Source organism: Pteropus medius, unplaced genomic scaffold, assembly GCF_902729225.1.
Source record: "Pteropus medius unplaced genomic scaffold, Ma_sr-lr_union100, whole genome shotgun sequence".
Classification (NCBI taxonomy): Eukaryota; Metazoa; Chordata; class Mammalia; order Chiroptera; family Pteropodidae; genus Pteropus; species Pteropus medius.
Genome location: NW_024349800.1, coordinates 48,174,953 through 48,200,228, shown reverse-complemented (window position 1 = coordinate 48,200,228; position 25,276 = coordinate 48,174,953). Strand labels below are relative to the sequence as shown.

At 36.2% G+C, this 25,276-nt stretch overlaps 1 protein-coding gene and 1 pseudogene across 3 annotated transcripts in view; one reads left to right on the top strand and one right to left on the bottom strand.

Annotated features, from left to right (window-relative positions):
* The window catches only part of CLIP4 (CAP-Gly domain containing linker protein family member 4), a 55,497-nt gene that overhangs the window by 24,215 nt on the left and 6,006 nt on the right, over nt 1-25,276 (top strand). For 2 of the 3 annotated variants that reach the window (XM_039887491.1, XM_039887490.1), the window contains exons 9-15: nt 1,408-1,548; nt 5,600-5,689; nt 6,463-6,603; nt 9,782-9,916; nt 13,298-13,421; nt 17,778-17,839; nt 23,323-23,395. In XM_039887491.1, coding sequence (XP_039743425.1) covers nt 1,408-1,548; nt 5,600-5,689; nt 6,463-6,603; nt 9,782-9,916; nt 13,298-13,421; nt 17,778-17,839; nt 23,323-23,395 — 766 coding nt within the window. The remainder of the gene's footprint in view (nt 1-1,407; nt 1,549-5,599; nt 5,690-6,462; nt 6,604-9,781; nt 9,917-13,297; nt 13,422-17,777; nt 17,840-23,322; nt 23,396-25,276) is intronic. The other variant, XM_039887492.1, reaches the window with a different exon arrangement.
* Nucleotides 12,192-12,309, bottom strand: LOC120622354 (uncharacterized; annotated as a pseudogene).

Sequence of the window (25,276 nt, the reverse complement as noted above, 5' to 3'; positions counted from 1 at the left end):
TTTTCACTTTTTCACAAAATTTGGATTATATATAGTTATATATTCTGCGTTTTTATTTGACACCAATATAATTTCCTCAAGTTTTTAAATATTATTTAAAAATATGATTTTTTGTGTCTCCATTTCCTTTAATTTTTCCAGTTTGATGGGTGAAAATGTCAGTGTTTGAATTAATATTGCTCTGACTCTGTGAAATAAAACATTTAAAATATTTTATTGTAGTTTATATTTTTTTATATTTCCTCGGCAAAATGGTTATATTATTTGCCCATTAAAAATTGGGATATTAGTGTTTTTTAAAACTGATAAGAATTTTTAAAAATACATATTTAGAATATTAATTTCTTATATTTACTACAGATATTTTGTGCAGTTTGTCATTAGCCTTTGAACTTAATTTGCAGTATTTTTGGACATACAGTTTTATATGGTTAAAAGACTTTTCCTTTATAATTTCTTACATTGCTTTTATGCTCAGATAGTTCTTTCTCATCTAATGATAACTTATGTTATATATTTTATTCTTTTAAATGTTTTAATTTTTTTTATGCTATATTACTTAATCCATTTGGAATTTATTTGGTTAGTTGTGGGAGATTAAGAATTTAATTTTAATTATCCTCTGTTAGCTAATTTTGGCAGCCTTCAAGGAGACTAAAGGCAAGATCAAAATCATTAGCAACGCATATGGCAGATATAAATCAGATACCTGGGAAAAGCTTAAGGATTGTTAACAGGATGCATGTGGCCTCCCTAAATCTCATCACCTAAAGGAGAGGCATGCCTCCCTTCTCCAGCACGTACCGTATTGTTCCTGATTTTCAGGACCTGAGGGCTAAGCCTTTAGGGAAGATTATATTTTATACTCAAAAAGATTTTTTCTATCCCTCCTATGTGTAAGGCAATGTAATTTGGTTGAGTGGGGAAGTGCAGAGAAGAGTAAGCTTGAATTTTATCTTCTAAAGGTGTACATGCTTGAAGAGAGATAAAACATGGACATAAAAAGCTATAATATGGGAAAATATGTCTGAAAAGAGATATAAAGTGACATGGAAGACAAGTTTCTAATATTATATAGTGCATTATTATTTGTCAATAGCTTAGTCAGAAATAATTATAAGGAAACACTATTATTCACTTCTTTTTTCCCTGAATTTCACTTAATACCTAATTATGTATCTTTTATGTGATTCTTAAATTATTGCGTGTGTTGTTAGTCTTGACAACTAGATTCTAAGCTCTTTGAGGGCGTGTACTCTGTCTTACTTTTTTTTTGTTTCTTACTACAGGACACCTAGTAGGCACTAAAAAAGAATTTAAAGATTTATATTACTAAACAGTTGCACTGGCCCCTTTGTTTGAAATACTTCTGATTGCTTAACACTAAATCCCTCCATTCTCCCGTAGGTATTTTTGCACCTCTTTCAAAGATAAGTAAAGCAAAAGACCGAAGGAAGAATACAGTACACACTCCTTCTTCGAAAGCCGTACCTCTCATCAGGTCTCAGAAAATCGATGTAGCTCACGTAACATCAAAAGTAAATACTGGTAGGTCAAACTGGAAAGTTAAGGATCATCTCCTTCGGCACTGTTATTTGTGGACTTCCTTATATTTAGATTGCTTCACCCTTTTTTGTTGGCCGTGAAAACCGAATCTAATAAACCCTGGATCTTAAGTGTTTTCGACCTCAATCACAGTTTACGATTTTAATTCCTGACGAGAGTATTTTTCAGTTTCGTCCTTTTCCTTTCCTACTATCCATACCTCTGTCGCCACCCTAATCTAACCTCAGAGCTAGATTTTATGCCTCTAATAAATCTTTATATACTGCAGCTAGCTTTATGTTTATCACCTGTTCAGGAGTTTTAGTGATTTTTTTTTTTTTTTTTTTTTTTTAACCAGAAATGATCCCGACTTTTGAAACTGGCAGAGTCGTTTCTGTATTTGGTGGAGTCGTTTACTGCTTCCACAGTTGGACTGTGGTTTGCTAGATCGCCCTGTCTCTTGTGCACATCGTTCTCACTCTCCCCTTCATTCTTGGTCTCATGCTAGTGCCCCAAGTGCAGTCATCTGACCTCTGCCTTTTGAGGTCCTAGCCATGCTTTACCTCCTTATTCAGATCTTGTTCCTCCATGAAAACTTCCCCATGACCCCAGAGCGTTTTGATCCCTACATTCCCTAACTTCGTATACACTTTTATAAATAGCACCCAGTTATTTGTTATCTTGGGTTTTGTCTTCTGATTGCTTTATTTGTGCAGATCTTCTATTCTCTCAGCAAAATTTTAGACTTTAAATGGACCGTGAGAGTATTTTGTATTTTCGCATTCACTGTGGCATACAGCACAAAATAGGAGCGCGATACATACTTGCTGACTCATTAATGATTAAAGGATTTTGTCAAAGAATTTGGTTGGCCTCTCTAATCTGTTCCATTGGACTATTTGAATGTCCCTGTGTCAATACTGCACTTCATAATTACTATAATTTAAAAAAAAATGAACCTTGATATCTAGTAAAGGAAAGCCACCTACTTTATTCTTGAACAGTGTTTTGCCGATTTGGGCCCTTATAAATCACGCTTCCGTATGAGTTTTAGAATAAGCTGTTAGTTTCTTTTAAAATATATCTGCTGAAGGTTTAACTGGTATTGCATTTAAACCTTAAATTAGAGTGGGAAGAACTGACATCTTTACAATATTCAGTCTTTCAATTATGAGCTTGGGATATCTCTCTATTTAGGTCTTTTAAAAACATCTCAAGAAGATTTTGTAATGGTCTCTACAGATATTTTGTACTTGTTTTGTTAGGTCTATTCCAAGGTACTTCATACTTTTTGGAGCTATTGTAAATGGTGTCCTTTAACCTGAAGCCCAGAAGTACACTGCAGACATGGAAAGGAAGCTCAAAGAGAAGCCCTCTGTTTCTGGTCTGTGGAGCGAGAAAGGGGCCCCCTACTAGACAGAAAGTGGAGGAAATCCCCTGCTTTCTGTCTTGAGCGCTTTCCCCGCTTTGGTTCTCTCCCGCCCCAGCCCCCTGGCAGTACAGCACGGTGCAGCAGCAGCCGGGGCTGGATGGGCACCCTAAGCCCCAAGGGAGGAGAACCCTTGTTTCTGACCAGAGAAACTGTGGTCCCCAAACGGATGGAATCCCCATTGGTTTTTGTCCTTTTTTTCTCACTGCTTAGCCCCTGAGGCAGAGTTTGTCGTAGGAGATTGTAGGACAGAGCAGGGAAAGTAAAGCCTCGGTGTTCTACCCAGAATACCAGAAAGGGGTGGCCCCTGGGATCAGGAAAGTGTCAGGGAGACCATGGCGAGGAGAGAGAGCTCAAGAAAGTGACCTCAAAACGTTGGGTGTGAATTCCTGGGCTTACACTCAAGCTGGGCATGCATGGAGCTGACCACAGGCTCGGGTCTCCTGTGTAGACCACTGCCCAGGTCCCAGGCTGATAACTGGGTGGCAAAGCACCTGAGACAGATTCCAAAACAGCTTTGGACAGAAGGTGGGTAGGAACTTTCAGCCTGAATCTAACCGGGTCAACTGCCTGCTAAAACAGAACAAAACAACATTCTCCATAGAATTTAAACAAGACCAGATTCCTATAAAATAATATTTGTAATGTATAGGATATAATCTGAAATTGCTCAAAATATGAAAATCGAAGAAAGTCTCAACATCTCTGAAGGAAAAAGACAATCAAAAGATGCCAATCCTGAGATGATACAAATATTTATCAGATAAAGACTTTAAATAATATATTATGACCAACTCTCTAAGAATTAAGGATAAACACTCTTGAGACTAACGGAAAGTTTCAGTAGAGAAATGAAGATATAACAAAACAAATGATGCATGTGTACATACAGATGTGCACGCACGCACACACACACACACACACGAATATGTCTAAAACTGGGATGATCTAAGTAAGATTGGTGGATTGTATCAATGTCAGATTCCTGGTTATGATATGGGGGAAACTGGACAAAATGTACGAGAAATCTCCCTATATTGTTTGCATGCAAATCTCCGGTTATCCCAACAATAATTCAAGTAAAAAGAAAGGACCAAATGTATATTTTAGAACTGGAAAGTCTAACTAAAAAATAAGAAATTCACTCCGTGGGTTGCCTTCACAAAGTCTCTCTTACCCGCTTATCTGCTCAGTTCCTGCTGTTAGAGTTCTGGCCCTCATTCCTGGCCTGTGTAATCACTGCTGACTGGTCTCTGCCTCCATCTCTCCTCTAGTTTCCTGCTAAACTTCGCTGTCAGGTTCATGTTATTTGGCTCTAACTCTGCTCATGCCGATCCTCCTTTTCCAAGCCCATCAGAGGCTTGTTCCTTACTGAGGAGTTCCAGATCTTTAGCCCAGACTATCACTTCTAAGATTTTACTGTGACCTATCCATCCAGTTTACTGCTCTCTCATCCCCCAAAGTAGTCTTAATTTCAGCCAAGCTATTCCTCCTTCTCTGATCCTGTCTTTAAGACTTTATTTTTTTCTTTTTGTTTGTCCAAAATGCCTTCCCTCAGTTCTTTCTGACGATACCTCCGGTATTCTCTAGAAGGAATCTGACCTATCCCTTAAGACTCATCTCAAACTGTGATCTTCTTATTGAGGGATTAATTTATCTTTGTAAGCATGATTATTACCTCCTCCTTCTATGCTAGTGCTTATATAAAAAAAGTCTTTATATTTTAGTTATTCACGTGTATGTGTATTTTACCAAATTGAAAAGGTCCTCCTTTAAGGCTAAGACCATGTCTTGTTCATGTTTGTGAAGGCTGCAGTGCCAAGCACAGTTCTTCACCAAAAATGCTTCGTAAATGAGTAGAATTGAAATGGATATTTGATGGAATTTAAGACTGGGTATAGTCCACTAAGTTTCTTATTTATATAATTTGGTTCTGTAGAATTGAAACAGGAGTCTTAATAAGGTAGAGTAGTATTTATGAGCTTTTTCTTTTTCAAAGCTTTTTTTTTGTTGTTGGGAATTTAGTGTACCTAGAGTGAGGTAATCATTTTCAGAATACCAGTGGCAGAGTGTACAGAATTTATTATCTGATTCTCACTTAAATGAATAATTACTATATTGATTTGTAAAAGCTTTTACCCCAAATTCACTATATAAATAGAAAATCCGCTGCAATGAGATTGCACGCACACGCCAGTGAAATCACGTAAGTTGTCTGCAAGTCCGTCGTATCTTGGCTGTATTAGGTTTGCTTTACCTGCTGATGTTGTGCAGATACACTAATGAGTGCATTAAATATCAAACAATTAGGTAACTATATTTTAAATGCTTTATATTATTTACAGTTCCTTAGTATATTGTTAAATAGGTTTAAAAGATACTTTAGTGATATTTGGGGAAATTGGGGTTTTCAGATGGGCTAGGAATGCATTCTTTCCTTTTCCCTTTAAATAATAGAATATTGGTCCTGCTATCTGTGAATTTATTATCCAGTATGTTTTTAGAGATGGATAAGATGTAGATAATGAGGGATATCTGTACTTTAAAAAGGAACTACATTTCTTTTTTTGTTTAACGTTAGACAAAATCCTTTCTTGCTTAAAGTGTTTTGTTTCTATGTCCTAGGACTAATGACATTAAAAAAAGATAGTGCTTCTGAATCGACACTGTCATTACCTCCTGGTGAAGAATTGAAAACTGTAACAGAAAAAAATGGTAATATAATTTATAAATTTTGTTCTAAACATTTAATATTATGATGGAACTTTAAAATAATACAGCGATATAATTTAGATGGGAGCTAAATTTTAAAGTTTGTAAGGGAAAAATCATTATAGTAAAAATTTACCATTGAAAATCCCCCAGGCAACTCATACTAAAGTAAATACGTTTTTGTATAAAATTCTGCACTATGATTCTTATGTACACTTAAATTAGTGAACTATTGGACTAATTAAGAGAATAAAAGGAAATTATGTAGTGTGGATAGCTTGATAAAAATATTTAAAGTTGCCTTTAGCTATCAAATCATTGGGTCAGTAGAACATGAATAAGAATTTCAAAAGTATTCCTACTTGCCTTCAGGTTAACTCAAAACATTTTAATATTAAACTTTGTTACCTTAAAACACGTCAACAGTGTTTTTTTTTTGTACAAATAAGATGGGATTCTATTATTTCATGTAAAGTGAGAGGTGAGGGATTGGTGGTTGGAAACAGTTTAAGTTCATGGATGTGATGACATTTTCTTATATAAGATTGTCGTCGGATAATGTGAGTCCTTAAAATACAGTTGCTCAGGTAATGAAATCTTTTATGTACGAACTATGATATATTTGGATGAAACCAGTCATTCGATTCAACATTGTATAATCCATAATTGGAGAAGCTAAGTGGAGAATGTCAGAGAGATTTACCTGGAAAAGCATCTCATTGATTCACTTCCTCTTTTCCACCCTTTGAAGTATTCGTTTCCTTTACCTGCTTTAGCTAACCTGCTTGGATCCAACAGCAGCTCGTCCTCTACATCTTCTTTGGAACACAGACAGAGCTCCCAGAAACTGAATGCAAGTAGCAATAGCAAGAAGACAATGAGCAAAAGCCCGTCTGTTTCATCTAGAGCCAGTGCTGGTATCTATGGCTTTTTCAACCAGGCTTTCTTGGTGTTTTTTATCTTGGTTTGTTTGTAAGTAGATTTGCTCTTTTTAAATGTGTAAAAGGAACCCTTTACTTCAGTCAGATTGAACTACTTCATTTCTCCTGTCTCCCTCACAGCCCTCGCCCTCCCCGCGCCCCCTGCGTAAACATACTCTGGATTTCTCAGCCTTCCTCCTAGTGCTCACACAATTTTCCTTGTCCGGATTGACTTCTTCTCTTCCCCATGTGTCTAAGGCCTCCAACCCTTTAAGGTTCATTTTAGAACTTTGTGGTAGATCCTCAGATAATTGGAAACCGTATGGGTTGTTATCTTTCTTATTTCCTTTCTAACCTAATAATAATAACTAATATGTATTATATACTTATTATTTCAGGTACTATTCTAGGCACTTTATATACCTTACTTCATTTAGTTCTCAAAATAAACCTATGGGGTAGGTACTATTACGATCATGCTCATTTTATGAGTGAGGAAACCAAGGCTTAGGGAGGTAAGTCAGAGTGCACGATGGCAGTTCGGAATTGGCACACCTGGGCTTTCCCCACAGGCCCGTCTGATGCTTTCTCTGCAACTGTTAATAGTCCGCCTCCATCCCAGGCACTTTCTGCTCTTCCTCATGCTACGGGGTCTCCAGACCCCTCCTGCCAGCCGGTGTAGAGCTGGACCGTTGCCGCTCCAGACAAGTGCTGTCTGCGGCCGCTCATGCAGTTTTGGTGGCTACTCTCTTATTAGCTCAGATGGAGCCTCATGCTAGATCTCATTTTGTTGCTCAGCATAGGGCTTTACATTTATTTTCAGTTAATGTTAGAGGTTTCATCCCTCTGAATTTCATTTCTTACATTTTGCATATTAGCTTTTTCACATACTTTTGTGCCATCTTCGTATTTAAAAAGCATGCTTTCTCTATTTTTATCTCAGTCATTTAAAACTATGCGGGAGAGGGTCAGAGCCTCTCCTAATAGGCTGACAATGATAACCTTTCTGATGTGGTTTTTTTAACTAGCTGTGAACCTTGCATATAATCTCATTTAGGCCCCTTTTCTTCAGTTATGTGTAAGAACACATAAAATGCTTTATCAAGCTTCTTGTTGAAATTAGCATTTATCGAATTACTGCAGTTCACTTATTTACCTATATAGCAAACTTGTCCAGAAAGGAAATAAAGCCATTTTGGCATAATTTGTTTTTAATAAACTTCATAATTACCAGATTCTTTTTCTAATACTTCGAATACCTGTACTGAACCTATATTTTCTTATAGAAAATGTTCATGACAGGATTTTTTTACTTTTTAAAACACTTTATTATATGTGGAGAAAAACAAACACACCAACCCTCAACAGAAAGATGGCCATAATAAACCTAAAAGTTGGGACTCTGAACATAGAGAACCCTAGAAGTTTTGCCTGAAATTGTTTCCCTGGAATATTTATTTTCCAAATAGATACCTCTCCCTCCATAAACACTTTCTCCCCAGCGCTGGGAGGAACAGAGGCAAGGAGAGGCAGTGATGTCGTGATGTCACAATCCTCTTTATCTTCATTTTGTTTACACTTTAAGGCCTCCTTCATTTGGAATTTTGACTTTTGACATTTTCTTGATTTAAAAATTTTTTATGTGAGTACAGAATTACCTTTTCATACCCTTTATAAGAAGTAGTTCTAGTGTACTTACACATTTAATCTTTTTTTCTTTTTATAAATTTGAGGGATATGTAGACTTAGATAATAGTAAAGATGAAGAGAGTTATCGAGTTGAGAATGGGAGATACGTGAGCTTAAGTCCATGTTTGTGACCCCAGAGACGTTTCCTTAAGAAATTTTCTGGAGTTGTTGACATTCCCCTTTCTCTACAGATTCGTATTTCAGGGCGATATGGAATGCAGAGAGTGGACATTATTAGGAAGCTAGGAAAAAGAATTAAGGAGCAGGAGGAGCAGAAAGACCGGGTGAGGGGGGAGGGAGAGGAAGGGGAGGAAGTCTGTGTTCTCAGCCGCATCGTGTTCCATTGTTGAACTTGTCTTTGGTCCATTGTCTGCAGACAGTGTGGGGAAAGCCCTGAGGATTTCTGGTCACAGAGTCTGGGTTTTAATCCAGACGTGCCACCTGCTACCTGTGAATACCATGTCTTCATTAACTCCTGAGTTTCTATCTTATCTGTAATTACGATTCTTGTGAAAAGCACTTGAAGCTCTGTGGAAGTCAAAGCTGCGCTGAGGGCCTAGGACTTTCTGGCGCTGCGCTTCATCCAGACCTTCCTTCTCCCCGGGTTTATGTTGCTCATCTGTTGCCTGTGTTTTTAGCTCCTCCCCCTTTAACAGTGAGATTTATCCTCTATCCTGTGCCCTCACTTGGGGTTCTCTGGGCCTTCCCAGATAACAGCTGTTCAGATCTGTTTATGGACTGACGGGAGACGCCTTAAGGGCCCGCCTCCGCTCTGTTATAATTGAACAGCTTTCTGGACAGTATTTCTCCAAGACTTCTGATGTCAGATAGTGGGCATTTCAGGGTTCAGGTTTGAGTCAAGGTGAGGGTGGAGTGGTTTTGTTTCTAATAAGGAAATCGATTTGGGGCAATTGGAACCTTATAACAATTTCACTTTCAAATCACGTGTGTATCATTTACAGTGAGTCCCAGGGTACTACTATAATTGTAGCATTTTACTGGCACAGGGCCAGATCCAACCTACCACCTACTTTTGTAAATAAAGTTTTATCGGAGCATGCCGTGCCCGTTCTATGTCTGCTTTTGTGCTACAACAGCAGAGTTAAGTAGTTGTGACAGAGCCTGAAATATTTACTGTCTAGCCCTTGACAGAAAGTGCGCTGACATCTGTTCTTGGAGAGAGTGCCATCGGGCAGTCTGGATGGAGTTGATCAGGAATCGTGCGTGTTAAGTTTCCATGGCAATAGTTTTCTCAGGAAGCCCTTCACATTTCCTTTGGGGAGTTTGACCTCACATATGAGAAACAGAACTGTGGACGATACATACATAATGAAAGCATCACATATTGAAATCTCCCACCAACTAGACTGATTAGAATACATAGCGATTTTTTTTTTTTTTGTGGCTAATGTGCTTTTTGAGTTTTTTCCCTTTGTTTTTTCTCTTTTCCTACCCTATCCCCTTCCCCCTCCAACCAATTAAACAGGTTTGAATTCCTCAGCAACATCTGTAGCAAATAATGCGTGTTGTGAAGGTGAACTCCAACTCGGAGATAGAGTGTTGGTGGTTGGCCAGAGAATTGGCACCATTAAGTTCTTTGGGACAACAAACTTTGCTCCAGGTAACTCATCTGCATATTCTTTGCTCTATTTGAATTCTTTAGAATACAAAAGGTTTATAATTTCACGTGTAAATACCATTTAATTGTAGAGAATTCTCGATGAACAGTTCTTGTGGATGGTAGCTGTGGCACAGAAAATGCAAAAACAATGATTAAAATGCAGACTGTTTGTACTCAGGTCGACTGTTTGTTATCCAAAAAATTTTCTTGCCAATTGTGTTTTAAATTGCTTAGTGTTGAAATTATTTGTCACTCTCCAATTTTACTCTCACTGATTGCCCAGCGTGCTTAATAACAGAGGAAACGTTTTAGGATTAGATTTCCGCCAAGGATAATCTTGAAAATGAGTAGATAATAGTTAACCATAAATAGCTTTTATCAGAGCGGGTTGTAGAGAAAAGCAAACAGGGGTTCAAAGGAAAATGAAAAAGTTTTTGCATACCCTGGGACCTTAAAAATACATGTTTGTGTATTTATGTATTCATTCCAATCTAGACTTACGTTATGTTTCTGAAAGTAAAGATTATCTTGCTTTTGCATTTTTTAGTGATTGCAATTTCAAATAGAAGCCAGTTGAATGAAACCATGTTTGTATGTTTTAAATAGCAATTTGCTGTTTTGACACATGGTGGCATTGCAGCATGTAAGGAACAGGTTACCTAGAACATTGATTTTTTTAAAAAGTTTATAGCAGAACAATGAAGGATTTGAGATTTTACCCCGTTTGCAAGCTAACAAGTTAGATTGCCTCAGTTTCATAGATGTTGGCAGAAGATGTTGGGCTTCTGGGTCAGAGACAGAAGACTTCAGTACTCGCAACAAGAGGAGTAGCCAGAGTGTCAGCCTTTTCTTACTCTTGTTCCCTGAGCCCCAGTTCCCAGAGGGTGATAGAGAAGGCCAGGTGATACCTTCACATCAGTGGTTTAAGCTGTAGGAGAGGAGCCATGAGCTTAAGGAATCTGAATGTTTATGCATGGCACTTGGCATGCCTGTCTTTTGCGCTGGAGGAGACTGTCTCCTCCAAGATTGTCCTCCGTACAAATATTCATGATGAGACAATCAACGCCTCTGTCCATAAAATGTGCAGAAACACAGAGCCCCATGGAGAATTGTCTCCCAACACATTCTTATTTCATTAACACCACTTGTAATTGCAATCCAACTAATTGATTTGAGATGGGCTGTTTGTTTTATAATTCATGTTTCTCTTAGGTCTCCAGATAGTAATTGAGACTAGTTAGGATGTTCTTAATATAGTTCTCAAATAAAAACTTAGGAATTCCAAAGGTAGCTTTATTTTCCACAATCACCATATGTCTTTTGAGTTTCTTTTATGGGGTTATATTAGATGAGGCTGGAACGGTTTGATTTCCTTGGATACAATTTATCATGGAGTTCAACTCTTAATTTTAAAATTATGTATGTGAAGCATTTGGAATTTTAGGAAGTTAACAAGCCAATATAATAAAAGTTAGAAACTTTTTGTTAAACTCATTCTGCCTTTCAGAAAGTAATAGTGTATATTTCTTGTGGTATCAAAAGTTGATCAATCGATTCTGTAGAACAGTGATAATATCTGGGTTTTTTTAATAGATCATGAGATCTAGACCTGAGACAGGTCTTGTGTAGCCTCTTTAGCATTTTTATCAGGGCCAGTGCTGAAAGAATATTACCATTTAAGTGAGAAGATATCCACACCTCCCGACTACCACACAATGTGTGGTCACTACTGTTACCCCTCGTCATAATGTCTTTCCGTTGTGTGTCACACATTTTCAAGAGTTATATGGAGCAGTTATATGGTGTCTTAAAATGGGAAAATGCAAAAAAATTATATAGGAAAGTGTTAAAGGCAGAGGGAAGTAAAACTTGGAAAATTATAACTGTGGCTCTTGGAGAAATAAGAAGGCAACCAAGCTAACCTGGTTAGTGACATTCAGAAATGTGATGGCCTCTTTTCAGAGCATTAGTATGGCTAAGCAATAGATTTGTATACATTACTCTCTACTTGTGCATAGTAGGACTGTTTAAGTATAAAAGATATGGTCATGCAATTAGTCTTTTCAACCCAAACTCCAGCCCAAACCGGAAATTGGCTCAAATGGCATCTTTTTGAACATAATAGGGAAAAAACTAAGATTGTCTAGATTGTCCTTTTATTTTATTTTATTTTTATTTATTTATTATTATTTTTTTAGGCGCGGCAACCCTTGGTTAACCTCACAGATCGCAAGGACCTTGTCATCTTACAGTCTCTTATATTTTCTATTTTTTACACCTCCAGCACCTGGTCTTCCTAGGTGGTCTCCCATCCAAGTACTAACCAGGCCCGACCCTGCTTAGCTTCCGAGATCAGATGGGATCGGCTCGTTCATGGTAGCATGGCCGTAGACTAGGCTGTCTTTTTAGATTTTATGTATTTGACTCTTCGAATTAGTAATCTGAAAGAAACAATATTTTTGTACTTTGGAATTGGTAATTTGCAATAAGTTTCTCAATATCTGTATCCTTATTTTTTAATTGATACTGATTATACGAGACCAAATACAATTACGATGATATTCTCCTTTTAAATAAAAAAAAATGAATGGATGATTAGGCAGTCTTAGCTGGTCTTGAGGTACCCTCAATTTTAGAATCTTTACTCTAAGAGTATTTATTTTCTTACCTTATATTTACTACACGAAAAGCAACCTCACTACTTTAATTTTAAGCTCTCTAGAGAAAGAAATCCTATTATTTTTTCTTCAAGTGGATTCTTTTAAATACTTAAAAGTCTTTTGGAATATTCTTCCTATTAGCTAACCTAAATCTTTTCACTTAGGTTAGAAAGAATATTTCTTTTTATCCCAGGTGGGGGGAAAAAAAGTAAAAGAGTCGCCATGATGTTCAGTCATATTTTTCCTATTGTTTTTGTTCTTTAATTATTTAAGAACCGTTTGTGGTATCCTGATATTGGGAGAGTAAGATGAAAAGATTGCATGTTCATTTTACGATTTATACCTCTCAGTGTTATCCTGTACTCCTCTCAGTTAAACATACATTGCCAAGTCAAGGACAGGTTCTTCGTCGTTGAAGCTTTTAGATATATTTTGGTCATACACTACTTGCATGACAGCTACTCCTTGCCAAATTTGTGTTTGTGCATTTTATCTTTCTCTCTTAATGTACAGCTCTGCAATTAAGCTTGTAAAATGTTTTTCCTGTTCATTTTTCAACTTCTCAAATTCTATCATTTGAAAGCTTAATGATCATGATGATCTTTCATCATTTCGATCACTTGTGAAAATGCGAAACCATCTAGACTTTGGGTTTGTATAACAGCATAACAGTTTGGGATACAGTGGCAGATGCTTTTCAAATCTACAATTCTCGTTCTAGGATGTTGGTATGGTATAGAGCTCGAGAAACCCCATGGCAAGAATGATGGTTCAGTTGGAGGTGTGCAGTATTTTAGTTGTTCTCCAAGATATGGAATATTTGCTCCCCCATCCAGAGTACAAAGGTGAGGAAAACGGAATTCATGTTTATTCTCGAGAGCTTTTTGTAATTTGCAATGGTTTGTAGTTATCATCCCTAATTTTATATTAAAGACGTGCTCTGAGTACAGCGCTTGTCTTCTTTCAAGGGGTTAAACCAGCCACCTTCTTCAGAGAGGAGGCTCATGGAAAGATAAATTTGCTTTGCTGAGGATTTGCAATTTTAAAAACCTCCTTTATTTCTCATTTGCAAACCCTATGAGTATGTGTAGGCTATTAGAAGTGGTGTTTGCAGCTAAGAACAGTGAGAGCAGCAAGCTTAATCTGTCATGCAAACAAAAGTAAAAATGCTCTCTGATTGCTTCAGTCACAGCCTAACTACATTAAATTTCCTGCCAGCAGGCACCCCATTCATTCTCCTACAAACCTAATGGAACCAAAATGGCTTTTTCCTCTGATTTCTTTAGTTTTCAAAAATAGATAAGCAGTAGATCTTTGGGGGAAGCGAAGCTTCAGGGATTTATATATGCTATACCTCCTGGGTGTCTCTTAAGATAGTACACTTTTGTACCACCTCACACTAGTTTTAAAAATTAAGTTGAGCAGAAACTAAGTCATCATGAAATTCCAGGTACCATTACGTGGAATGATTTATGTGTGGAGAGAGCTTGGCTTGGTATGTATGCTTTTCAGTGGGTGGGAAGTAGGATGCTGATCTTTGAGTAGGGAATAACATACATGATATAACCACATTCGTGAGAACTGATCTGTGAGCACAACCTGGAGGTCCCATCCAGTTCACTTCCAACTAGACTGTGACTGCCTCCTGGCAAATTTAACAGTTTTTATACCCATTTTTCTTCCTCACTTTGTTTTTCATGTGAATACCTATGTGTAATTTTTATATTACTTTTCTTGTTCTATCATGTGCTCGATATAATTCTTATTATTTATGATAGTATAGCATTTAACATGTAATGCTTAGCAGTTTATAAAGTATCCTCAATTAAATGTTTCATTTGATCCTGATAAGTGTTTGGTCAGGTGAGCTGGAATATTACAATAGCTATTACAGACATTTATTGAGCATTTACTAAGTGGCAGGCTCTGCACGGTGCACTGTAGATGGAGAGAGAGAGTTGAGAACTTAATTCTCAAAGCGATCAGTTAGTTCATTAGTAATAAGGACCTATTAATCCCCCTAAACCCAGTGAAGGATTATGATCATTCCCATTTTGCAGGTGAAGAAAAGTTTCACAAGATAAAGTAATTTAACTAAAGTCATATAGCTAATATAGGGGAGAAAAAACTTTTCCTATACCCTCTTAGGCTCGGTAGCTATGGGGTGTGTGTGTGGGGGGTGGGTTGGATCTGTAACTGACAGCAGACAGATTAACAGGAGAAAAAGCAACACGAATTTATTAAATTTTAATTTCATATGCATGGGGCATCACAAAAAGAACTGAATACCCAAAGGAGTGGTGAGATCGGAGAGTTCATAGACCGTCTTAATAAGGGAAAGGGAGAGGAAAGAAGGCTACTTACGGGAGAGCACATGACTTTTAGGAAAGATAAACAGGCCTTAGGAAAATGGCTGGGAGATATGATGGTTTGTTACAGCGTCTGTCTGGGTGTGGTGTTGACTTATCTCTCCTGTTATAAGAGTTAATCTTGATGAAACTCCTGGGGAGGGGATTAATGACAATAAAGTTTTTTCTTTTTTTGTGGGGGCGGGGAGGATCTGTTTTAGGCCTATAGAGAGTTCAGAGAAAGCCTTTTCCTGCATTTGTTGATTCTCATAGGTCTTCACCTCAAAATAAACCTTATGCCAGAGTGGCATGTTTTGGAGTGGCATATTTTGATCTCCTACACTGGTTAATGGTGGAGCTGAACTCAGCCCAGGGTTGTTAATTTGTTGTTGCTTTTTCCTAAGCTCTCGCTTTTAGACAGTTTGCTGAGGTTTTTTTGGTAGTCATTTTATAAGTGAAGAAAAAGAGGTTATAGCTAAAAAATAGAACCTACGTGTGCTGGCACTGTTGTAGGTGCTCCGTGCGCCCTGCAGCAGCAACCCTGTGGGTCAGGTACGGTCAGTATTCCTATTTCATAGATGAGGAAAGTTAACCACACAGAGGATAAGTGACAGCTCCCAAGTGGGGATTTGAACCCGGATCATCTAGTATCAGAAGGGGAGCTCTTAACCATTACCCTGCAATGATTAAAACAGGCTCAGTGGCTGTCTGCAGCACCTATGTCTTATATATGATTGATTTGAGAGTAAAATCCATGCCGAATCGCCAGTCAGCCTTCTGGGTTCTCATGTGACTTTGCACAAATCTTCATTAACACATCGCTATAGATTTGTAACAAGTTTTATTTGTCTCCTAGTCCTAAGGACTGGGGTTCTTCATTTCATGTTTGATTACCCAGAGAACATAGTTGTGCATATTATAGGCGCAGTAAATATTGATCAAATCTAGTATAGCGTTTTTTATGCTGTAACAGCTTTTCTTTTTTACTTTATGAAGCCACTTTCTCATGGTTTCATCTTCTTTTTCTCGCTTTGTTAATGGAGCACATGTTTTCTACTTTGTGTTTCCCTTGCCTTCTATTTGGTCTTCTTTAAGGTGATTCATTTAACAGCAGCCCCCTCTTCTTAAAAGAATCAGGGCTGTCTCTCTAAATGTACTGCTGTTTCGATCCAGCTGTCTTCCTGTCATCTTCTGATTGTCTCATTCATCATCATCAAATACTATTAAGTGTCTTTTAGCACTTTGTGCTGTGCTAGGCATTCTATAAGCAAATAAAACAGACATGGTCCCTGATTTTGAGGAATTTCTAATTTAAACCAGCTTTGGAGCTCTTCAAGAAAAAAAGAATTTTAAACTAGAGACTGCGTGAGGACAGCCTTAAATAAAGGAGTGACCAGTCACAATCTCGCCTTGCATAGAGCTTCTCCCAGATCGTAGCTGGCTTTCCACCCCCACTCCCCCACTTTGTATTCAAAAACCGTGCCTCCTGTCCCAGAATCTTTACACGTTATTTCCTCTGCTTGGATGGCTTTCTACTGTCACTCAACTTTCATCTAGTTAATACCTTTTCTTCTGTTAACATGTAAATCAACCAATATTTCTTTAGAGAAATTAAAGAAAACTGACTATTTTCCTTCCTTCCTTCCTTCCTTCCTTCCTTTCTTCCTTCCTTCCTTCCTTCCTTCTTTCCTTCCTTCTGCCCAAGTGATCTTCATCAGTGTAGTATTGATTTTCTTATTTTCAGTAATAGATCCTTATTACTAATGAACTGATCACTGTTAGAATTAAGTTCTCAACTGTCCATCGCCAGCTAATTCAAGCATCTGTCCTTTTCATCCAGTCGTATTTTTGTGTTCATTAGTTCATCATTGATTGCTGTATGTTGACTCTCATGTAAAAAAGATACATATGAATTGCAAGATGAAATTGCAAATATTGCAAGAGTTGCAGGATTTCTCTTTTTTTAATTTGTTTATTTTTTTATGGCGACGTTGGTTAACGAAATCCGATAAGTTTCAGCTGTACATTTTAACAATAAGGCATATATATTTACATTGTGTGTTCATTTCCCAAGGTTAGTTTTTTTTTCTGTCACCACATATTTGACCACTTTTCCCCATCTACCTCCCTCCTCTCCCTCCTCCTTCCCCTCTGGAGTTGCAGGATTTCTTGGTGGTAACAAAATATGCTGGAGGAAGTGATTGACCTAATGAAAGTTTTGCAGATTTAGGTCAGTAAACAAAAGAAAGAAAATGAGACTGTTAGAATGGGCTTCTTAAATATAAAGAATGATTTGCGTATTAAGAAATAAAGACCAACCTGTCAGGAAAGTGACCTTGATAATTGTACCTAGAGTCAAATATAAAATAAAAAATGTTGAATTGTACGAGCCATACAATTTTTTTCAGAAAAATCACACACACACACACACACACACACACACACATAGGTGATATCTTTTTTAAAATTTAAGAATATGATGTTTTTATGATTATAATATAATATTTGTTAAATTTAATATGAAATAAATTTATTTTTGTATTTTTTAGTTTCATCTTTGAAGATAAAATTCCAAAGAAATAAAGTCAGGTCTCTATTTTTCAGTGAATTCACTTTAAGCTGACTTTGACTATACTAATTATCCTTAGATGACAAGGACCTTTTCTGTTTGTTTATTGCCTGTCTCCAGTGTAGATTGAAGTTCATTCCTGGCTCATAATGATGCTTAATAAATGTTTGTTGAATGAGTGAAATAAGAAATAATCATTGGCGTGAAATCTCAGTTAAGAGCCAGTCTTAAATCCGAAAACCGGCTCCTGGTAATGAGGTTTTCGTTACTTGTTTTCTTCACAGAGTAACAGATTCCCTGGATACGCTTTCAGAAATTTCTTCGAAGAAAAATCGTTCTTATCCTGGTAAGATCACACAGTTTTATGTTCCTTATAATTTTTTCTTTGTTTTCATTTAATGAAGCATTTTATTGTGAAATATATAATGAAATATATATAAATACACACACATACACGCACACGCACACACGAGTGTATGAAACGTATTCATGTGGTTTGTGTAATGGTGAAGCAGACATGTGTTACCTGGCCACTAGCTGAAGACTCTAGAAACCCTTGTGTGTCTCTCTAGCTATCTGCCTTCCTTTTCATACACCCTGTCCTCAGGTTTGAGTCTTGAATTTTATGTTAATTATTCTTTTGATTTCCTTTATATCTTTATTACCCAGATATAGATATATCAATAAATGTTCAGTTTTGAGGTTTTTGCTATTTTGTTATTTAGTGTTCCATTAAAATATATTATTTATGCTATACTTGATGGATATTTGGGTTATATCCTTTTTGTTTGTTTGTTTTTAACTATTACAAAATATGCTATTGTCCTGTTTTGTTTTGTTTTTTTGCTATTACAAAAGCTTCTCCAGGATTGCCAGGCATGGGGTAGCCATACCTTCGGCCTTTCTAGATGGCACCGAACTGCTTGCAGTGCACGTACGTTCTCGTGAGCAGTGGATGGGACTCTCTGCTGCTCCTCACCTCACCACTAGTCTCATTTGGTTTAGAAGCCTTTGCCCATCCGATGGATTTCAGTGGTCTCATTGCTGTTTAAATTTGTGTTTTCCAGATTACAGATGAGGTTGAGCCTATTTTCATGTTTATGGGCCATTTACATTTTCTCTTTTCCAACATCTCTGTTCAAGTTCTTGCTTAGCTTTTTTTTTGGTTGGTTTGTCTTTCTCTTATTAATTTGTAGGTTTCTTTATATATTTTGGACACTAACATTTTGTTGGTTTTGTGTGTCGTAAATATCTTGCCCTTGCCTTTTGCCCTTTTTTAAAGTGTATTTTCTTCATATATTCTGGACACTAATATTTTGTTGGTTTTGTATGTTGCAAGTGGCTCACTTACGTCTTCCGTCCTTTTTTCCTGGTATTTTGATGAGCAGACTTCTTAAATGTTAAGTAGTCAAATAGCAAACCATTATGTTTTGTATATTTTGTCTTAAGAAATCTTTTCCTAAAACAGACATCATAAAAATATTTTTCTATAGTGCTTCCTAAAGGTTTTCTAATTTTGCTTTTCATATTGGTCAGTTTACCTGGAATTGATTTTGCATATAGAAAGGATCTAATTTTATTTTTTCTCCATATAGATAGCCATCTGTGAAAGAGTAATTTGTATAATATCAGTCCTTAAATATTTGTTGAGGTTAATTGTACAGCCTATGGATTTTCACCATTCTAATTAATAGATGTATAGTTGTATCTCATTGTTTTAATTGAAATCCTATAATGACATAACAAAGTACCAAAATGGGGTGACTTAAACTACAGAAATTGATTTTCTCAGAATTCTGGAGGCTAGAAGTCCAAGATCAAGGTGTTGGTTGGCAAGGTTGGTTTCTTCTAAGGCCTCTCTTCTTGCCTTGTGGATAGCTGTTTTCCTCCTATGTCTTCACACGGTCTTTTCCTCTGTTTGTGTCTGTGTCCTAATCTCTTTTTATAAGGACACTTGTCATACTGGATTAGGACCCACCATATGACCTCATTTTATCTTAACTTCCACCTTAAACTGCCACTTTAAAGGCCCTATCTCCATCTATAGTCATATTCTGAGATACTAGGGGTTAAGATTTCAACATACGAACTTTTTTATTTTGGGGGAGACACAATTCAGCCCATATTATATGACTAGGATCTTTGCATATGCTTATTTGCCATTCGTACATCTTCTTTGCTGAGTTGTCCATTCAGGTCTTTTGCCCATTTTAAAATTGTTGTTTTGTTATTGTTCAATTTTAAGAATTCTTTATGTGTTTTAGATACTGATCTTTCTCAGAATGTGTTTGCAAATATTTTCTCTCAACCTGCGGCTTATCTTTTCATTGTCTTAACAGTGTTTATCACAGGGCAGAAGTTTTTAATTTTAATTATATCCAAGTTCCTAATTTTTTCTTTCATGGATCATGTTTTTAGTGTTGTATCTAAAATGTCGTTGCCAAACTCAAGGTCAGTCTGATTTTCTCTTGTGATAACTTCTAGGAGCTTTATAGTTTTGTGTTTTACATTTAGATTTATGATCCATTGAGCTAATTTTTGTGAAAGGTATAAGGTCTGTGTCTAGATTTATTATCTTTTTTGCATGTGAATATCTGGTTGTTCCAATACTGTTTCTTGAAAAGATTATGCCTTCTCCATTGAACTGCTTTTGCTCTTTTGTCAAAGATGTCTGTATTTGTATGGGTCTATTTCTGGGCTCTCTGTTCTTTTCCACTAATCTATTTGTCTATTTTCACCAATACCATACTTTCTTGATTACTGTAGCTTTATAGTAAGTCTCCAGGTTTAGTGGTGTCAGTTCTCTGACTTTGATCTTCTCTCTCAATATTTTGTTGGTTATTCTGGGCCTTTTGCCTTTCCATATAAACTTTACAATTTCGGTTCGTTGATGTCCGCAAAATAATTTGCGGGGATTTTGATTGGGGTTGCATTGTGTGTATAGATCAAAGTGGGAAGAACTGATCTCAATATTGAGTCTTCCTATTCATGAACATGTAATACCTCTCCATTTATTTAGATCTTTGATTTCTTTCATCAGAGTTTTATAATTTTTCTCACATAGTTTTTGTACATGTTTTATTAGATTTACACCTACATTATTTCACTTCTTGGTGTTAATGTAATGGTATTACCTTTATAATAATTCTTTTTACCTTATATTGGCTTTCTTTGGGTTAAGTATTCGCCTAATGTATCTTTTTTATCCATTGCCTTGTAACCTTTCTGTGTTCTTATGTCTTTGTAATGTTTTCTAAATAGAATATATTTGGGTTTTACTTGTTCTCAAAAAATATGATCTGAAAAGTCTTCATCTTTTAACCTGAGTTAAATAGAATTTTACCTATTTGCATTTATTTTAATTACTAATATATTTGGATTTATTTATGCTATTTCGTTTTCTACTTTTCAATTTTTTATATTTATTTTTCTTTCTTGACTTCATTTAAGTTATATTTCTATTCCCCTTTCTTTCCATTCCATTCTCTACTTGTATAAAAGTTATACCTATGAATATGTTTCTTAGTAATTACTGTAGGTACTTCGACATACATACTTAGCAAAATCTAAGTTAATTATATTTTACTCTTTCCTAAACAATTGAAAATTTTTAGAAACTGAGTTATTCAGTTTCTACTCTATTTTCCCCCAAAATATCACATTATTATAATGGCTTTTATATGTAATCAATATTTATTTATTTTGCTCACATACTTACCAATATCTTTAGTCATTAATCCTCAGAACTTGGGATCATTTTGTTTCTACTTCATGCATATTCCTTAAAATTCCTTTTAGAAAGCATCTGTTGGCAGCAAAGTCTCTCAGTTTTTGTTTGTCTTTTCTAATGATAGTTTTCCTGAGTAAAACTAAAAATTGGTGGAAATTTTAGTTTAAAAGATATTTTCTCCCTGCATATTCGCAATTAATCTGCATACTCACAATTAATTCTACTGTTTTCTGTTTTCTGTCATTTTTTTAAAGAAGTCAGCTCTGAGTCTGTCTGATCCATACTGTTGTGATTTATCTTTTTTTTACTGCTTTTCAAGATTTTCCTTTGTGTTCTACAGTTTCACTATGATGTGTCTCGGTGGAGATTTCTTTTGTTTATCTCATTTGGCATCACGAGTCTTCTAGCATCTGGGAATTATTATCCTTGATCAATTCTGTAAAATTTCTTGTTCGTATACTTAAAATATTTTCACCTTTACCTTTCTATTATCTATTTCTGAAGCTCTGATGAGTTGTATAGTAAACTTTCTTACTTTCCTATGCCTCTTTTGTATTTTTCATAATTTTATTTCCCTGGACAGCATTCTGGATATCTTCAGATCTATCTTTCCATTTCTTGATTCTTTCTTCAGCTACGTTTATTCTCCTGCTTACTCTAACCACAGAATTTTTTGTTATACAATTTTAATTTTTTTTCTTTTTGCAAATCTGTTTGGTTGTTACTTATTGTCACTTATTTTTCTCATATTTTCAAGTTTTTATTTTATGTCTTTAAACATTTTAAATGTTATCTTTTATTTTATGTTAAATAATTCAATATTTAAAGTCTCCGTAAGTCTGATTCTGCCATCTGTTTCTGTTGAGCCTAACTTATGGCGCCTTTTTTCTTTGTGAGTTTTGTGGTTTATTATTGTGAGATGCCAGTTTTACTTGGAATTTAATGTATGGGAGTTTTTGAGGCCTGAGTTAGTGCCTCCAGAGATTGCATTCACTTCTGCCAGGTGTCTGGTGGCACTGCCAATGTGGGACTACTTTCATTTATATTCTCTGAAATGTTTTTTGTTTTTTTGTTTTTTAATATATTAGACAGGTAAAGTGAAATTTGCTTATGATCACAGATTTTGAGGGAGGAAAATTTTGCCTTCTTCTGAGCTTTAAGGTTAACACAAGCCACTTTCCTTTGTCTTTGTCCAGATGGCGCTTCATTCTGTTTTTCATTTAACTTTACACTGAGGGTGAGCCGTTTGGGATCCTCACTTTAACCAGGAACCTTGTTAGAATTCCCATTTTGGCTGGCCTCATGCTTTCTGTGTCCTGTGCAGCCGGGAAGGCAGACACCCAAGTCCTCTAGAACTCAGTGGTGTCCCGTGGTACGAGATGGTGGATGGCTTTGGTGCTTGGTTACCTCTCATGGTTTCTCTTTTTTTGGTTTTGGTCTCTTTGAAATTGTGCCTTTTGTGTTAGCTCAACAGTATTTAAAAAAAAAAAAATTATCGTTGATTTAAAATATACTTGCTTAAATCAAGAGATTCATTCAGCACACCTAGTCAGCCATTAACTGCCAGAACCGGAAATCCCATTCTTTTTAAACACATCTTTTTAAAAATCTACCTTTTTGTGAATTCTTTTATTTTTTTAAATTACTCTGTCATTTGGGATGATCACAATATTAAGCTCTGAAATCTATTATTTAATATTTTATAAATTGGATCTATTTACTGATAGCGTTTTTCAAACCATTTTTATCTTTTTCTTTTTTCATATCAAGATTAAATTTGAGAGTAAAAAGATTCACTTTATCACTATATAATTCAGTTTTATTTGGTTTTAAAGAAATTTTATGATAAAACTTCCAAAAGTTGTGTCATGATCTTAACTTATTCATATCTGTGCATCATTTGTGGGAAAGGTAATATAGACATTTGTCAAGAAATCTAAATTACTTTTATATTTTGTATGTACTTACTGTCTTTGCTTTCCATTTTCACATAAATATTTGAAATACTGAACATAGATAAATCATAAAAGGTAACTTTTAATAGGGACTGCAAATCTGTGACTTATTTTTCCTCTTCTGACCTTAACTTTCACATTTAGGTTTTAGGAGAAGTTTCAGTACAACTTCTGCTTCTTCCCAAAAAGAGATTAACAGAAGAAATGCTTTTGCCAAGTGAGTATTAAGATTTAGAAAAACATCTTTCACGAGGAACACGGCAGGATTCTGTGAAGGAAGAAAAGTGGAATTTTGTGCCTTTTACATTACTCGGTAGAATTTTAACACTTAGGAGAAAAGGTGTGATGAATGCATTGAGAAAAATTCTTTCTGCCTCCTTTGCGAGCTCAATTAGAAATGTCAGCAGTGACTAAGGCAGTGCACTGCACATATTTTCAAAGAGGTTTAGTACTGTCAATAAAAACTGGAGTAATTTACATTTGGTGCTATCATTGAATAGAGTAGGTTGATTTTAAACTCTGTTTACTTAATTAGAGATTTGATTCAATGCGTTTGGCAGTACCTGAAAGAAATGTCAGGCCTATTTGCATAAGGTAATCTTACTGTTATTTAAAAAAAAAATACTTCTACCTCATCTTGTAGAGTATACTGCTCAAAATGCTTTTTCGTTTGTTTCTTTGTAGAGAGAATCTCTTTTTCTTTCTCATTTACATTTATCCCCCACCTCCAACACACACACACTTTACTCCCCTTGATAGTTTTCTAAGACTTAGAAATGGTTATTACTTTTAGAGAATGTGATGCTCTTCTAGACTGGTTAAAGTCCAGGGGTTCTTTTATCATTTTAAATTGTTCCAGTGAACCTATGAACTTCCCTGGGGGTGGGGGTGGGTGTGAGGAACACCTGACTGAGTAGGGAAATGCACATCCACTCTAGTGGGCCCCTAAAGCCACTAGAAATTAGAGCCCAAGCACTAGGACTTGACCATCCGCTGAGCAACAGGCAGATATTTATGTAATTACCAGGTGTAAAGTTATTGGGAGGCTCCACGAAGGTCTGAAATTTCACTCGAGAGCCCTGGCTTGTCTTAGGCACTGTCGGGTACTGTTTAGTAGTGTTGGGTGGATTTGTTTTTTTTCCCCCTTCCTTAAAACCTTCTCCGATTTTTAGCATCTTGAAATTGGTCTCCTCACTTGAGTAGCTAAAAGAGTTTAAGGGCAGTAGCTTTATGCTCCAGTCTATTGAAGATTTTCAAGAGTTCTTAGGCATAATGGAAGAAATTACTAAGAAGAGACAACCAGAATATAAAGGATTCTGAAGGGGAAGGAAGAGGTGTCAAAATCAGTGTTGAGATGTTGGTGAGTGGAAGAATGTGATACAGAGAAACAGGGAAAGAGAAAAAAATCTGAGTCATGGGAATTATGCGGCAGATATGACTAGGTTCGAGGTGATCTGTTGACATTGAGAAGAAAATATCAGCACTTCTATTTTCTATGAAAGTAAAAATGAATGAAGCTTTACTGAGACTTTTATAGATTGATACTAGTACATGTTTAAAAAAAGAAATATATTTTTGAGGCTATACACTCCATTTAAAAAGTTATTTATTTTTATTTATAAAATATGTGACCAAAATGTGTGTGGTGATCAATGTTGTAAGGAACAAAAGAAAGACCTTGGGTGTCGGCTGGCACTCGAGGTGTCCCTGGTCCTGGGATGAGAGAGACATTGGAGTGACGGAGTGACTTTCTCTGGAGAGGTCAGGGTCGGCTCTGTGCTGTGCCATTGTTAACCCGGAAGCATGATATATTCTGAAGAATATGGGCTGAAAAAATAAGTTTACTGACATTTCCCAATACTGTACCATTTTCTTGTTGATTTGTCTGGAAATTATACTTCCAGAAGGAACATGGAAAATTAGTCAGAGATGATGGAAATTCCTGGGTAAGAAACTTGAAGGACTCGGGGCACGGACAGACAGGTTCACCCCACGTGAGTGAAGCAGAACCAAGGAAAGGGGAAGGGGCAGCCTCCTGTGCCATTTTTGTGAAAGGTCAGGATTTGTTTTTCTAGGTCATTTCTTGAGATGAGTGCAT